Raw genomic sequence first — 17,849 nt, 5'->3', positions numbered from 1 at the left:
ATTTAAAACTTACTGTTAGAGGAGATTCTGTGAGCTCTTCGTTCAGGTGGGGGTGGCGGCATCTTCAATATGCTTAAACTGGTAGAACTCGGAATGGGACTTAAAGTTCGAAGGTAGGCGGGGCTGCAAAATTTTATAATAATTTGTATATTTTGGGTACAACTTTAACGTTGATTTTTTTAAAAACCAATTCGAAAATTTATAATGAATTGAAAATTGTTAGCTCATCATGGTTTTTTGAGCAAGTAACTAGGACAAATGTGACTTGATTTATCCTAGTTGTTTGCTGAATTATCTTAATAAAAATAGAGGAACTAAGTTAATGTGTTGTTTCAATGATATTTGATAAAATAAATATACAACGTGCCCAAGATAACGAGGGCTAGTACAGGGATATCCGTAATCATGAGAGATAGAAAGTTGGTTAAATGGGAATAATTTAGCGGCGTTGTGTGGTCAATAAAATGCCGCTTTGAAATCTAAAAAATTCCGAGCAGTTTTGGAAATATCCGAAAAAACCCGAATTTAGACCCGGTGATGCTGAGAGGCGTCGAACATTTTGCGAATAGTACTCCAGAAAATGTCAAGATAATGAAGATTTTCCTAACCAGATCATCTGGTCTTATGAGAGCATGGTAACGAAAAATGGTATTTTCAATAGAAGAAATCACCATTATTGGGCCATAGAAAATTCTCGTTTGGTGAAAGAAGTACGACACCAGGTGCGTTTTGTATTCAATATGTGGACCGATATTGTGGGAAGAAGAATTTAAGGCCCCTTCATTTACTACCATAATGTGAATCCTGAGCGTTACCTTGAAATACTGCAAAACGATTTAAAGGAAGCCTTAGATAATTTGCCTATTGCAGAAATTCGAAACCATTGGTTTCAACAAGATGGAGCACCTGCTCATAATGCCAGAGTAGTTAGGGAATATCTATCAACTAGATTTCCAAGAAGACATATCAGCACATATTCACGTTCCTCCGACATTACTCCCTTAGATTTCTTTCTTTGGGTGTATGTTGAAAATAACGTTTACAAAAACAATAATTTTGAAACCGAAGAAGAACTTCGAAGATTGGTGTTTGAGGCTTTTGATAATATAGTACCAATGATGCTCAATAATGTATTGGAATCCACGGTAAGGGGATGCTATTTATGCTTAGAAAATGAAGCAAATCTCTTTGAACATCGTTTTTTATTAGCTTTTTATTGGTTATTTATTGTTATTGTTTGTGAACGTTGTTGAATTGATTTATTAGCCAGTATTAAATTAGTTGTATTGAGTACGCCTTTATGTTTGATTTTTTTAATAATATTATTATTCTAAATATTTTAGGCATGAAAACATGAAAAAGCATGTTTCTATGACGACCATTTCGTTTCAAAAGCCTGGCCATTAGACTGGTTTCTTCTAAAGCACCTAAGATATTTAATAATTATTCTTGTGAATTTATGACCAGAGATTTTGTATTAGAAGTGGTATTTTATGGGTGTATTGGTCAATTGTTAAAGAACACTATTTGTTTCTAGCCAACGTTTCGAGTCATATTTAATTTATCTTCAAAGCTCTAAAATAGATAGGAAGAAATGGTGTTCAACATCCTTTGTTTTTTTTGCTTCTACTTTCTATAAATACTTGTTAAAAAATTATAAAAAATATAAGTTAGCATACAATGACAGTATGCATATCATAGAGCTTCAAAAAGAAGAGTAAGGGGAAAAGAAAACTTTCAAAAACACTTACCGAAGTCGTAGTTTTTTCTCGTCAAATTAAAAAAATACATATCACTGGGATAAAAACGTAAATAACATTAAAAGGCGGTTACGGAGAGTTGGGATTACAATTAAAATGTGATAAAATATAATAAAATATATAAATGGAACAAACCTGTAGATCAGAGAAATTCACTACTAGGTGTAAAAACTACAGCACAAAAATGAGTGTTTATGTATGTATACATAGAGTGGTGCCCAAAAAAATAAAAGTGCCTGGTTTTATTTGAATATTCCTAATAATATATTGTGCTACATAGAGAAAAAAACAATAACGATTTCATATTTGTACAACATATGCAATCAGTGATAAAAAATAAATACGCGTTATTCTTTGCCAGTTTAATTTGTAATTATAAATAAATAATTTATTTCTTACACGTTTTATGGTGGACAAAAAAATAAGAGTATTTTTCAAAAATGTCAGTACTTGGTAGAATAATATTTATTCTTAAGGAGGGCTGCGCATCTTCGTGGCATCGAATCGATCAACTTTTGGCATGTTTCAACTGGGATGGAATACCAAGCTTCCTAAACTTCCTTCTATGAATCTTGCTTATTTTTGGTTTTTTTACAAGCTACTCGGTTTTTCAGCTCCTTCCAAAGGTTTTCAATAGGTTAAGGTCAGGCGATTGTGATGGCCATTCTAGAACCGAAACCCTTTTTTGTGTAAACCATTGTTTAAGAATCCGTGCCGTATGTTTAGGGTCGTTATCTTGTTGATACACCCACCTTATAGGCATGGTTTCTTCGGCATATGGTAGCATGACTCTATCCAAGATATCCAAATAAATTTCTTTTGTCATAGTCTCTTTAATCCAAAATATGGACCTACTCCATTGTAGGAAAAACAGCCCCACAATTTGATATTTCCACCTCCGTGTTTAAATGTGTCTATTGTGTTCCTAGGATTATATTCTTCATTCTTCGTCCTTCTAAAGAATAATCTTTCATCTGATCCGAATAAGTTGGCTATATACTAATATCTTCGTCTCATCACTAAAAAGAATGTTGCACCAATTTCTTTGAACATTTTCATTAAAATGATTCTTAATAAATGCCAGTCTTTGTTTTATATTCTTTTTCCTTAGAAATGGGACTTTTCTGACCGCTTGACCATATGATTTTTGTTCTTGCAAACGTCTTCTTATCGTCCTAGAGCTATTATTTAGGCTTAAGTTTCGTTTTATAGAGGTAGATCTGGGAAAAGGTTGTTTACTGACTTCGCGTACAATAAGCTTATCAGTCTTCCGTGTGGTTTTTCTTGGACGGCCTCGATTTTCAGGAACATTTTCCGTTTTATTTTGTGTTTTTAAAATTCTGGAGATTACACAAGGTGATCTTTTAAGCATATTTGCAATAAATGCATAGGATTTATTTTGACTCCTCAATTGCAAAATTAGACGCCTTTCTTCGCGGCTACAATGCTCTGCGCAACCCATATTTACCAACGCAATGCAACGATCTTATTGAAACTGACTTGTATTTATGGAAAATATCACAAACAAATCTTTTATCTGAATAAACAGAGATCAAATAGTTACAATAAAGAAATACTCTTATTTTTTTGTCCACAAGATTTTCAAACCATAATGAAGAAAACTTGCTTTTAAAAGATAAGGCTTTCTTGGTTTATTTATAAATTTTATCAAGTAACAGATTAAATGCCGGAAGAAAATGCGTAGTATTTTATTTGCAAATCCTAACATATAGCGAAGCTAATTCAGTTTGATTTGAAATTTGATATGCACTCTTATTTTTTTGGCCACAACTGTATATGTGCATCCGTAAAGTAGCGCATAAATTCAATAAAAATGAAATGGACCGTGTCTGAAAAAAATGCTCGAACCAGTCGATTTTAATATTTGGTTTAGGGTTTTTCTATGTAGAAATTAAATATACAGGGTGACTCATAAAAAGGATATGACGTCATCAATATGTTTTTTAAATGGAAACCATAATTTTTTAATCCAGAATCAGAAAGAACGCATTTTTTTACAAAGGATATGGTACAAATGAATAGCGGTTACATAAGCAATCCTGAACGAAAAATGATGATAAAATGTAAAATTAAAGAAATACCTATCTAAATTAAATGTTCTAATTGAGCACCGTTAACAACCTGACAATAAAACGCCTAATAATCAAGGCGATTTAAAAATTCTATTTTAAACGTTGTTAATGACTGTTAGTCATATTTCTATTTTCCTGACGTATTTGTTCTTTCAAATCTTCTAAACTCGCTACTTTAGTGATATACACTTTACTTTTTAAGTATCCCCATAAAAAGTAATCGAGGGGACTTAAATCTGGTGATTTTGGTGGCCATTTAATAAACCCTCGTCTACCTATCCAACGATTTAGAAAAACTTCATCTAGATAATTGCGAACGGATAAAGCCCTCGCATGGCGAGCTTTCATCTTGCTGAAAAAAAAGATCACGTTGGTGCATGTCGGGTTGTTCCAAATCCTGATACAAAATTATCAGAGCGGGGATAAGATTATTTTGAAGAAAGTCCAAATACCTCTCACCAGTGAGAGTGTCATCAAAAAAGTAATGTCCTAAAACTCTTCCTTCCACTATACCCACCACACATTGACTTTTTGAGGGTGTTGTGTATGACATTCTGTGAACCAATGAGGATTTTCGGTTGATCTTCCGATAGCTCTTGAAGTAAGAATATTTTATAACCTCTTCTGACCCAAGAGTCTATTACATGAAATTTACAAAAACACATTGCATTATCCTTGTAGGTAGTATGTTAATAAAACAATTTTCAATTTTTTTTGTTTTACTTTTTTATATTTTTGGAAAAAAAATACGAAACATATATGATACGTTGGGATAATATCAATACAAATAAAAGTCGAACCTATTAATTGAGTTATTTCATGACTAATATAATATTACTCAAAACAATTTCTGTCAACGCTACAACACAGAAAAATATTGCAGGAGGTGCATTTTGCAAATGTTAATTTTCCACAGCCAGGTTTTCGACATTTAGATCGTGATTTTTGCTGGTTCATCATGAAAGTAGGTAAATGCTTATTTCCTATTTTTGTGTCTCTCTTGTCTGGTACGGGCTCAACTTTTCTTTGCTTGCGAGAAGTTGGTAATTCATCTTTTTCTTCCTTAATATAATTTTCTTTATTTTTGCTTTCATTAGCAGAATGAATTAACGATTTACCCAGCGAGAGTTTAAAATCGAGATAATCCATAATATCCTTCTTTGCATGATTTAAAGACATAGCATTCTCTGGGTATTCTAACCAGCTAGCAGCAATTAAAAAATCAAAAAAGTGATAAATGGTTCGAATCGTCCATTTGTCTGTTCGAGCACGCATAGGATACTTTCCTATCACTCTATCCAGTAGATCCACCCCTCCCTATTTTTAAATTGTATTCATTTACTATTGCAGGCTGTTTTATTGTTATGTATTTATTTTCGGTTTTGGACCAACGTGAACATGTTCCTAGTGGCTCAACGCCAGTAGATGATGAAGCAAAGTGTACAGGTTTCGAATCAAACCACTTTACTAAATTGACGTTGGAATCCTGTCTTACCAACTGGTCATGGGAACCTCTACCTGATTTTTTTAAATCGTTATCTTTTAAAAATGTTGCGTTTTTTGGAAGCCTATTTAGCATCATGGTTCCTGTTAGGGTTAGTTTTCTGGACAATAATGCATCTATTAGTGGAATAGATGTAAAATATCTGTCAGTATAAACTGAAACACCAGCTGGTAAAGTGTCAGTTAGTTTGAGTACCATTCTGCCATCTATATCAAGCTTCTCTGGTACAGGAGTGAGCGCTGACTGTAGTGATGAGCCCTTTCCTTCGTACAAGTAAAAATCCACAGGAATTCCAGTAGGTGTTGTCATTACAAAATTCTTAATGCCTATTGGTTCAGATTTTCCACGCACAAATTGTCGCATTATTACTTTACCATGGAATGGTATCATCTGTTCGTCGATTGGTGCCGCCTCAGTACGTTTATTTTGTCTACATCCTTTTAAAACTCTGTCAAGCATTGGCCTTTCTTTCCAAAACCTATCTAAACTCCTTTACTCGCTTGATATGTTGTCATCTTCTACAAGTTCCAGACGACAGCGCAAACCAAAGTATCGGTCTCTGGTAATATTATCAGATATCATGGGAACCCTCATTTCTCTGGACCAAAACATCCGAATTCTTGGAAGTCCGTAAATTCCCATTAATATCGACACTCCAAAAAACATTTTTATTTCATCAGAAGTAGTCTCGAAAGAACGACCCTTTTATCCTTTACTTCTCTCATGTTTGTGTAAAGTGCAATATCTTCGTAAAAGTCGTCTGAAATGTATTTTTCTAAATATTTGATGGGGTACTCTCACTCTTTGTTTACATCAGCAGCATCATTCAAAAATGGAAAAGAATATACCTCTAGCTTAGCAGTTTGGCCCCAACTTCTTTTTCTTGCTGGGAGAAAATGGGACAAAGGTAGGTCATTGTCTGATGATGAAGAGTCGGTTTGTTGATCTTCTTCATCTTCAGCAAAATGCGTTGTCAGGTCCTCCTCTTCATCTTCTGATGACAGCTCTCCGATATCCGACTAGTTCAAATCAATGTTGTCTGCTAAATCTTGAAGCCCCTTTTGTGTTAAAGGTCCTAAAACAAAAATATTATCATCAAAAAATAAAAACTAAAAGTAGTTTTTATCAACTAAAAAATAATAATATATTATATATCTGTATCGGTAGAATGCCAAGGTATCACCAATGATACCTTAACTAAAACTCTCCAAATCATCCGAAATTTTAACTTTTTTTTAATTTTTTTATAAAATCGTAATTCTGCAAGCTACAAACTATATTTTAAACAAAATAATTAATTTTTCTATACTTACGTTTATTTCTACTTAAAACCATGGTCCAAGAAACACAAGTCCAAACGTAAACAAACCGCATAAAATTATAACCTCAAAATGTCAAAATCGCGTGCGGAAAAAAATACAAACAGCATTGCCAGTGGGCATCGCTAATGATACGTCTGGTTCCGACCGAAATATTAATGCGCGCTTTGTTTGAGATAATAAAATGTCAACGTATCATCTATGATACCTGGGGTCTGAAGAGGATAAGGACGGAACTTTGCTTTTTTCAATACTTTATGCACAGTAGATCGCGATAAATTGACATTGGAAGCCGTGTCTGTGATTGTGGCTTTGGGATTATCTTGGACCGTTAAGCTCATCTTCTTCAGTTATTGAATCTTGACCAGCTTTTTGAGTATCCCGAACATGCCCGAATTCACGAAACCTTGCTGCAACTTCTGCTTACTATCTTTGGCTAATAGGCGACCGATCAGGATGAGTTGCATGAAATAACTGAACCACCTCCTATCCTCACAAGATTTCGATTCTTTCACGTTCGGTTAATTTTCTCATATTTCATACAATAACAGTAGGTAATAAAGTGTAGTTATCAATAAAACGCAGGACAACACTGCTTTCGCCTCTCAAATAAACACCAATAAACACCACTTGCAAATGTAAAAATACTTCAAATAGTTGCACCAAAATACATTAACTTTTTGACACTGACAACAACTAAAAAACCAAAATACCAACATTTAATTTAGATAGATATTTCGTTAATTTTACATTTTATCGTCATTCTTCATTCAAAATTGCTTATGTAACCACTATTCATTTCTACGATTGTAAAAAAATGCGTTCTTTCTGATTCTGCATTAAAAAATTGACGTTTTCATTTAAAAAATATTTTGATGACGTCATCTTTTTTTGAGACACCCTGTATATTTAATTTCCATGTAGAAAAACCCTAAACCAAATATTAACATCGACTGGGTCGGGAAATTTTTTCAGAAACGGTCCATTTCATTTTTATTGAATTTATCCGCTACTTTACGGATGTACTGTATATTTGTGGCGTCAGTTTTTTTAAATTTATAGTTCTTATACCGTTCAGTGTGTGTGTATAGACTCAGTCGGTTGTGTTTTAACCTTTTTAAGTTATATTTTAAGCTTTAATTTAAGGTCTTTTTGTAATTTTATTTACATTATTTTTTAGGTCTGATGATGCTCTTAGGAGCGAAACACGCGTCACCACTTGAACTAATAAAATAAAATTTTCGAGACCGAGACTTGTGTTGTTGTCTTTTGATTTGTTTATATCAAGGTCTCTTGGAGAATATGGATGACTTCTTTTAAATTAACACTTAGATATTAAGTATTTTGTCAAAGACAAAATAAAAGAGGATTTTTTAGAATTAAAATATATTACAAGCAGATATTTTAACGAAGCCTGTGAACAAAGTAGTTTTTGAAAAGTTAAGAGGTTAAATGCTTTGTTAAAATTTTAGTTTTATGGGGCTAGAAAATGTTGATTGAGTGGGGGTGTAGTGTAATAATCAACGCATCCCTACTATTATAGAACATTACTATTAGTTTGACAGTAGTCGGATATCAGTAAGTAAAAGATAAATTAAGATATAAGCTAACATTACTCTTTTTGCACGTGTTTTATACTAATAAACATATTTCACTATCTATAAGTTTTATTACTACCACAAATTTCCACAACCACCAACACTCTCCTATTGGCGATATTAAATTTTAAAAATTTCTTCTGAAAACACTTGGCAAAACAAATTTTCTATCCATTTAAATCGCATAGAAACTACAGTATCGAGCAAAAGTAAAGAAACTTTTTTTTTATTTTTAAATTTATTTTATTAAAGTTAACTAAAATTTTTTTATCCTATAATACTACACCAAACTAGATAATAAAAATAAAACATAAATAATATAATTCTACTTATTATAAAGCCATATGTAAATTAATAAAAAAAAAACAGGGAGCAAAAATAGAGAAACACATATCTAAAGAAATATATAATAACAACAAATTAATATTTAGTTGCATATCCCTTATTTTTAATAACTGCAAGGCATTTCCTTTTCACAGATCCAATCAGATTCCCTAAGGTCTCCTTGGGTACAGAATGCCATGCAGCTTCAACTGCTTCAAACAACTCGTCTCCATTTTTAATTTTTTCGAGATGTTCCTTACGAATTTTTTTGTCTACTAAAACCCATAGATCCTCTATGGGATTAAGGTCATTACTCTGAGCTGGCCACTTAACAACAGTTATTTTTTTGTCCTCAAAAAATTTGTTTATAATTTTAGCTGTACGCTTCGGATCATTGTCGTGTTGAAACCTCCATTGCAATGGCACGTTTTCCTCTGCATATGGCAACATATTATCAGTTAATATTTCTAAATATTTAAACCGATCCATAATCCCATCAATTTTGACAATGGGGCCCATTTCCATACCAGAGAAACAACCCCACACTTGTACATTTCTCCCTCCATGCTTAATAGTGCCCAAAGTATACTTTGGATCAACTCTTTTATTTTTAGGACGCCTGACCCATAAAATACCATTAGAAGAAAATAAACTAAACTTACTTTCATCCGAAAATAATACTGTATTCCATCTTGCTTCTGACCAGTTTAAATGATCATGTGCAAATTGAAGTCGGGCGGTTCGATTCTTCTTCGAAATGAAGGGTTTCTTGGATGGTTTTCTTGCCGGCAAGCCACTGTCCCTTAAACGTCTTCGAACTGTATGGACACTAATATTTACATCGTCTAGCAGATTTTATATCCACTGCTGTGTTAAATGGATTCTTAAGAGCTAAGGATTTAATCTTCTCGTCCACTCTAGGCGTCATTTTTCTAGGCCTATCAGTTTTAGGTGGACTTATTAATGAGTTCCTAATGCGGTGTAACTTGTTTTGGAAACGACTGAGCGGTTTAATCCCAACTGCTTAGCAATGATTACTTGCTTAACACCCGATTGATATTTTGATATTATCAACTGTTTTATACATAACGCCAAAGTAATACCTCGAGGCATATTTACAGGTTATTATTTATTAATTAACAAAATATTATTGTGTATTGCTTTTAATAAGCAAACATAAACTAAGAACTTTATAAATTTTTCTCTACTTTTGCTCCTCATAAAGTAAAGATAAGCAAATAGATTGTTTTTGTTGCAAGAATTTACAAATACCAAATATGTTTTTGCATTCCTTTGAACCTAAAGAAATAATGTGAGTATTTGTTTATTGGCAATAGTCGATTACTATGGCTTTATATTTATTAAATAAAATGTTTCTCCACTTTTGCTCGGTATTGTATATATTTTTCTCCAATGCAAATTGAGAAAAAAATTTGTAAGAAATAATCACTTACCCTCCTTGTCTATTTGGCAAAGAATCGCAGGAACTAACACCGGAAGTGGTACTTTCAGTCATCGAACTATTTCTCTGACGGCCGATCGCTAGTGCATAAGGACCGACCTCTCCGAAGCCGTTGCTTGTCGCACTGTCGAAGGTTTTTGATTCCGATAATGACCTGTGGTGAGAAAAATCTGGCGGAGTACGGGTGACCGGCAGAGTCCATTGCTTAACCTTTCTTATGTCTAAAATACAAACAAATGCAAAAAATATTGAAATCGACGCTGCCAAGTCAAAACGCCAAAATAGTCAAACTAAGTTAGGCATACCAGTGCATAGAAATTTTATTTCTGCGTTGAACTGTACGAGCGGCATATCTGCCGAAAAATTGATTTGCTAAAAATCAGCTTTAATGTTTGCTCAAGCGCCATTAAAGTCGCGAGTCTCACTTCGTGAATGACACAAATCCCATGCTATCGTAAGTTTTACACGGTGTTAGTTTGTGCTGTTTACATGCAGGAAGGTAGGAAATTAATTATACTGATATTGATAGTAGTGGATTGATATGTTGAAGTTTGTACAGGGTGGCCAACTAAGAATGCGAGGTAGTGTATCTCGGAACGTACTCATCGCAGAGGCTTGCGGTAAAAAATATTATCACTAAAACGGCCAAGGGAAAAACCTGGAAAATACTTTTAAGGTTCTCAAATGACCGCTAGGTCGCACAACTGCGATCTTGACTCAAAAAAGTAGTTTTTGTGAATTTCGGTATATTAACCTCACAAAAAAAAACTTGATCTTTAAAGTAGATGACAATCTGAAACTTTTTTGTTCGACAGTTTTTGCTGTATCTCTAAAAATAAAGTGGTGGGGGAGGGGAGAGGGGGTATTCAAAGGTTTCCGTAAAAAACAGCCCGTATCTTAGAAATGGCTTAGTCGACTTTAACACAATTATGTTTTTTAAAAAGAGCCATTCTTGTGAAGTTTGGTTTCAGAGGGCTTTATTGAATATTCCGACAGAAATGGTAAATTTTCCCAAAAAAATTAAATACACTGGTATCATTTTTTTCATAAAAAGACTCGCGGAAACCGCATCTCAATATCTTATTCTTAACCTAAAATTAAGGCCAAAGAAAATTTTATACGATTATTTTTTGGCAATTATTAGCAGGGCATGGAAGGAAGCCAAGTGAAGCGAAAGAAAAAAAAACAAATATTTAATCACAACATAAATATACCTCAAACTGTCAATAGTTTCGCTTACTTTTGTATAATTTTTGTCGTAATAATGCGCTTTACGAACGATGAAGCTGTGGATTTACTTGCGGTTTATTTTAAATCTCTTCAGAATGCCACAGTAGCAAAAAGAGTTTACACGGCTCAATATCCAAATCGGCTAACTTACGAGCCAATGGTAGTTTCTGGACTACATTACAACGGCAACGAATTGGAAGAACCCAAGAAAATATTAACTACGTACTGGAATACTTTCAAGGAAATCCTTATGTTAGCATAAAAGCATTATCCCTTGAGTTTGGCATATCGTGAACAACGGTTCAAAATATTTTGAAAGACCATAGGTATGTTTAAATGACCGTCACAATATACTGACTTATTCTAATATTCTCTGAATTTATCTAATATTTATTTTAATTTTTACTAGTAACTTGAATTAATTTTAGAATGCACCTATATCATGTTATTTTGCATCAGGCCTTAAAAGAGAAAGAGGTTGTTCGATCAGAGGTTGGACTATTGTCATTGAATTTTTATTCAAAATTCTTTGGACTGATGAAGCCAACATTAATAGAGAAGGTAGGGTCAATCTGCACAATATGCATTACTGGTCTGCAGAAAATCCGCATTGTTTACGTGAGGTTCAGCACCAAGGTCGTTGGTAATTAATGGTGTGGTATACTGGGAGGCAGAATTATTGGTCCATATTTTTTCGAACAATCCCTAAATAGCAACGTCTATCTTAACTTTTTGACCAATCAATTGCCGTTGTTGCTGGAAGATGTGCCATTGGATTTGCGGCAAAACATGTTTTTGCAGTCAGATGGTTGCCCCGCACATTTTGCTATTGCTGTTCAAGAGCACATTAATGTAGTTTTCCAACAGCGGCGGATTGGAAAAGGAAGTCTTTTTCCATGGCCTCCACGATCACCAGATTTAACTTGTCTTGATTTTTATTTATGGGGTCGAATAAAGAACATCGTGTTTTAGAGCCAACCTACGATCAAAGAAGATATGAAAAACCGGATTCGCAATGCATTTAGGAATATACCCAGAGCCGAAATTGAAGCTGCAGTTCTGTCTACCCATGAGAGGCTTTAAGAATGTATAGAGCATAATGGTCAACATTTTGAACATCTACGGAGACATTAAAAACTTCTTTAAGTTTTAAATCGGTTCTTTTCAGAGCCACAAATTAATATAAAAAAAAGTTCGAGAAAAATTAATTAAATAATAAACATTCGAATGAAATTTTCTTTGGCTTAAATTTTAGGTTTGGAATAAGATATCGAGATGCAGTTTTCGCGAGCCTGTTTGGGCATCATTTAGCTACTTTTTTATGAAAAAAAAATCATACCAATTTATTTAATTTTTTTGAGAAAATTTACCATTTCTGTCGACGTGTTCAAAAAAGCCCTCTCGGCGACATGTGAAACTAACAAAACTTCAAATACTATAACAGTCCAAGAATGGCTCTTTTTAAAGAACACGATTCTGTTAAAGTCGACTAAGCCATTTCTAAGATACAAGGTGTTTATTACGGAAACCTTTGAATACCCCTCCACCACTTTATTTTCAGAGATACAGCAAAAATTGTCGAACAAAAAAGTTTTAGATTGTCCTTTACTTTAATGATCAAGTATTTTTTTGTTATTTTAATAAATCGAAATTCACAAAAACTTTACTTTTTAGATTCAAGATCGCAGTTACGCCGCCTAGCGGTCATTTTAGAAACTTATATTTTCCAGGTTTTTCTCCTGGCCGTTTTAGTAAAAAAGTTTTTTACCGCAAGCCTCTGCGATGAGTACGTTCCGAAATACAGTACCTCACATTCTTAGTTGGCCACCCTGTACATGTATTTTCAGTTAATAATTATTGTTACCTTGTTAATAAGGTGAATTTCCTTGAAAATTGAGATGGCGCTTCTGTCAAAACAATTAAATAAAAGACTAATATGTTTGTATAACGTGTATATTTTTTTAAAAATCTTTAAAAATCTTTCGGCTGCTAAGCCATCATCAGTGCTACCTAAAAGGGATGTCATTAAAAACATATCTTTTTTACCTTCCTAAAACAAAAATAACTTAAGTGTCAAACATTTACAAAAAACTCTTTTAAAGAGGCTGGACATTTATCAATAAGTACCCACCCATTTCAACACAAAATGGGTTACTTAATGTAGCACTTTCTCCAAAAGATTACTTGACAGAGGTTAAGACAATTAAACAAATTGCTAGCAATAATGGTTACAATCCAGATTTAATTGGGAAAAAAATTAACAAAATTAAAACTAAAAAGCTTAAAAATCTTGTAGCCCTACTTTAAATAAAAATTCCAAATATATTTGTATACCCTTTATTGATAATAATCTAACAAACACCATTTCTCATATATTTAAAGAACACATCCCTAATATCCAAGTTTCCCATAAAATCAAAAACAGTATTAGAAAGGCTCTAGTAAACTCAAAAGACAAAATTAGTAAACTTCAAAAAAGCGGTGTATATAAATTAAACTGTTCAGAGTGTGATACTTCCTATAAAGCAAGGACTTGCAGACCTCTGAACACTCGCATTTAGGAACATTTACAAATCCGAATGAGTCGCCCTTTGGGCATCATTTAAAAGCATCAAAGCATAAATTTGACCCTGATAAGGATTCAAAATTATTAATTAACGTTTCTAGTAGAAATTTTAAGAGGTTGGATTTTTTATAGGACATTAAAATTAATAAATAGATAAGAAATAAGACAAATGCTTAAACACACAAGTAGTAAAAAGGAATTTCATACCTTTACACCGTAGGCTCAATAGACTGAAATCCATATAATAAATAAATAAAATAATTTAAAAAAAATTATGTTTACACACCCATGCTATAATCGCATATAATAACATTGTTATCTGTAAGATAGAAATAATTGAGAGGATTAAATGTAAATAAGTATGTAAGGCAACTCGTTTTAATTCATTTTATTTTATTATACGATCTCGTCTCTATATGTTGTTTGAGAAAAATATTTTAAAATTGTGGCGCGTTTTATGTTATGTTACGTATTGATAAATGTCCAGTCTCTTTAAAAGAGTTTTTTGTAAATGTTTGACAAGTAAATTATTTTTGTTTTAGGAAGGTAAAAAAGATGAAAATGACATCCCTTTCAGGTAGCACTGATGATGGCTTAGCAGCCGAAAGCTCTTTTCTATAAGATTTTTAAAAATAATATACACGTTATACAAACATCTTAGTCTTTTATTTAGACTTTACGTACTAAAACCAAAACAATTATATTGAAGCGTGTTTGGCATAAGCGCCATAACCCCGTGCTATTCTTATGCACACTTTGTTCTTGAAAACATGTGCTTTAAAACAAAGATTTATGAGATTTTTTCTGGTGAGGTGATACTATTGGCATCGAAAAATATTATGTCATCGCAACTGAATTAAAATTGAAGTTCTAGTTTACTTAAATCTACGATCTATACTTGGCACTTATTCCTTTTTTTATGTTATCTATTCCAGATGAATTACCATGGTAAAAACTCACGCACTCGTGTTAAGGTCACTAGAATAACAAAAAAAAATGCGAAACAAGTTGTGATAATAATAAACCAAAGATTTAAATAGAAAAGCAAAAGAGTGATAATGTGCCTAAAATCGACAAGTCGCCGGCATTTCAAAAGTCCTATATTATGGTTCAAAAAATGTTATTATAGAAGAAACACCATATTATAATCCTGATGCCTTATTTTTAATAAAAGAATATTTAATTGAAAATGAGCAGCTTATATTTGAAAATTTAGAGAATCGAGAAATTTTAAATTTCTAAGCTGTACCATCAAGTAAAATGAAAACAGGTTGCGTAACTAATTTTGAAATTATAACACAAACTCTAACAACTTCAAACAACAACTTGGATGACCGAAAAACAAATGAAAACTACACATAATGATACCAACAACTTTGATCCATACCAACGATAGCTTTGTTCGCGGTGACAGTGCTGAACGCATTCCGGATCAGTCAGGCACTCTTCACCCTTACGCCGCGAACGATCCACGGACTGTCCATATCTTTGGACTTGGACAGTTTAATCGCTCTGCTACGAGGAAATCTGCTAGCACGATTTGGAGATTCGGAAAAACCGTCGGGTATGTACCCTGTTCCCCGAATCATCCCTCACGATGCATCCGGCCTGGCTACCGGCGTGGCAGCTGAACCTATTCAGCTGCCACTGGCAAAGGGCAGGAAAGGGTCTGGGGAAAGGGTTCCAAAGGACCGAAAAGGAAAGAACGACCACGTGTTGACTGGGTGAAGGATGACGCGGGCTTGATACTTTCACTACATTTAATTCTTAAAGGCACGTTATATTCAACGGCAAGGAGTAGGAAAGGGTTTAGGAAAGGAATCCGAAGGATAGGAAAGGAAAAGAACGACCACGTGTTGAAGGATGACACATAAGTGTCAACACCTAAATTTGTTTGGGTTTGTATAGGTTATGTTTTTCGATGGTTTTCTTTAGCAAGGAGTTTTTTTTAAGAAATACTGTAATAATTTTAAGTAATTTTTTCTCCTTCCTGTTCTTTATAATATGGGGATGCAGCAAATTGATCTGCTAGTTCATTAGTCAGTGCTTAGCCCATTCGAAAATGTTAAAAATCATCAAACTGTGGGACAATGTTTTTCAAATATCCAACATTTTTGGGAACTTCGGAAGCTTCTAAGACGTTCTCCACGTCCTTATCACTTTAACTTAAATGATCATACATGGTAATTTTATTAATCTAGAACAAGATCGATTTAATTAAAGCAGGAATGGCTACTTAAGCAGCAAACTAATAAAAAACAGTTTATTATTTTTATCAATTATTATTTGTAACCGAAACTATTATTGATTTTAAATTAAAAAAAAAAAGCACCAATTATCAGGAAACACAAAAAAATTAGTCGACATACATTAAATGTCATTAAAAATCTACTGCGCAAGTCCAGAACTCAAAATTCTAATGAGAGTCCATGGATCGACTAAACTAGTTACAGATTGATAACTGAACCTGAACAAAACATCAACAACAAAAGTATAGTTTAGGTGAAGTTACTTGGTCAAGCTCCAAAATTGAGTATGTACAAAATACAATCAACATACTACATATAGGCATTAAAATAAACTGCAAAATATATTACGATATTTAGTGATCGATTTCCGTATATACGAGGCATGTCCAGAAAGTAAGTGTACTGAGCCTGTCACGGCGGTAGGGAATTGTTTTTCCACATGTTGGCTGCACTGTCGCATAGCGTGATTTCTCCCCTCCACAACAAGACCGCTTCGAGGTCAGTACGTTGAGAACTATAGACGCAGCAACACGTTTAGTGAGAAATGTCAATCCAATCTCCCGCCAAGTGTGAAATACGCGGCGTTATCCGTTATCTCGTTTGGAAGGGATTAACTCCGGTTGAGGTTTGTAATGAGGTACAAACTGCATATGGTGATAAAGCTATGAATCGTACAAGTGTGTTCAAGTGGTGTCGCGAGTTTAAAAATGGTCGTACATCTGTGCATGATGATCAGAGGAGCGGAAGGCCTTCAATTGTGACTGAAGAAATTTTGGAAAAAATCGAAAATGCGATCCGTGACGATCGCAGATTGACCGTGGATGAATTTTCTGCAATGTTTCCACAAATCTCGAGATCTCTGGTACACGAAATCATCACAGAAACCCTCGGATATCGGAACAGAACCTGTCGGCGAGGTGGGTCCCAAAACAGCTGACAGACCAACACAAATCGAATAAAGTTGAGGCCGGGCAAGAGTTTTTGAGACGCTACACACTGCATGGCGATGAATTTCTCCGCTCCATCGTTACTGGAGATGAAACTTGGGTTGCCCACTACACACCAGAAACCAAAAGGCAGTCTCAACAATGGCGTCACACCTCTTCACCCTCTGCCAAAAAGTTCAAAACGACAATTTCATCCAAGAAAATCATGGCATCCGTGTTTTGGGACTGTCAAGGCATAATTCTTATTGAATATTTGCCTCAAGGGGAGACCATCAACGCTGCAAGATACTGTCAGACCCTAAGAAAATTACGGAGGGCAATTCAGAACAAGAGGAGGGGCATGCTGACAAAGGGAGTCTGCCTGCTGCACGACAATGCCAGACCACACACAGCTAACGCCACGAAAAACCTGCTCGCCTCGTTTAAATGGGATGTCCTGGACCATCCTGCGCATTCCCCTGACCTAGCACCGTCAGATTACTACCTCTTTACCTCCCTGAAGCTGCACATGGGTGGAAAACAGTTTTCAACCGACCAGGAGGTGAAGGAGGAGGTGGAGAAGTGGACGAAGGGATTGGCGAGAAACTACTTCGAGGAGGGCATCAAAAAACTGATACCCCGGTACACCACCTGCATCGAGAGGAATGGTGACTATGTCGAAAAATAGTTTAGATATGTACTAATGTAAACAGATATTTTTTTTGTTCAAATAAAAAAATGTATAACCTATAAAAATTTAGTACACTTATTTTCTGGACATGCCTCGTATTTACGGTCGATTCGAGTCGTCCACGGCA

The 17,849-nt window shown here is 34.2% G+C and overlaps 1 protein-coding gene across 1 annotated transcript in view; it reads right to left on the bottom strand.

Moving 5' to 3' along the window:
* LOC126740902 (rapamycin-insensitive companion of mTOR) overlaps positions 1-17,849 on the bottom strand; it is a 154,162-nt gene that overhangs the window by 25,603 nt on the left and 110,710 nt on the right. Inside the window, exons 20-21 of the mRNA XM_050447089.1 lie at positions 10,053-10,281; positions 14-123 (exon numbers count right to left, since the gene is read on the bottom strand). Of these exons, the coding sequence (XP_050303046.1) occupies positions 14-123; positions 10,053-10,281 (339 nt within the window). The remainder of the gene's footprint in view (positions 1-13; positions 124-10,052; positions 10,282-17,849) is intronic.

The sequence above is a fragment of the Anthonomus grandis genome, chromosome 10 (assembly GCF_022605725.1).
Source record: "Anthonomus grandis grandis chromosome 10, icAntGran1.3, whole genome shotgun sequence".
NCBI classification, from domain to species: domain Eukaryota; kingdom Metazoa; phylum Arthropoda; class Insecta; order Coleoptera; family Curculionidae; genus Anthonomus; species Anthonomus grandis.
This window is presented reverse-complemented; position numbering and strand designations above follow the sequence as displayed.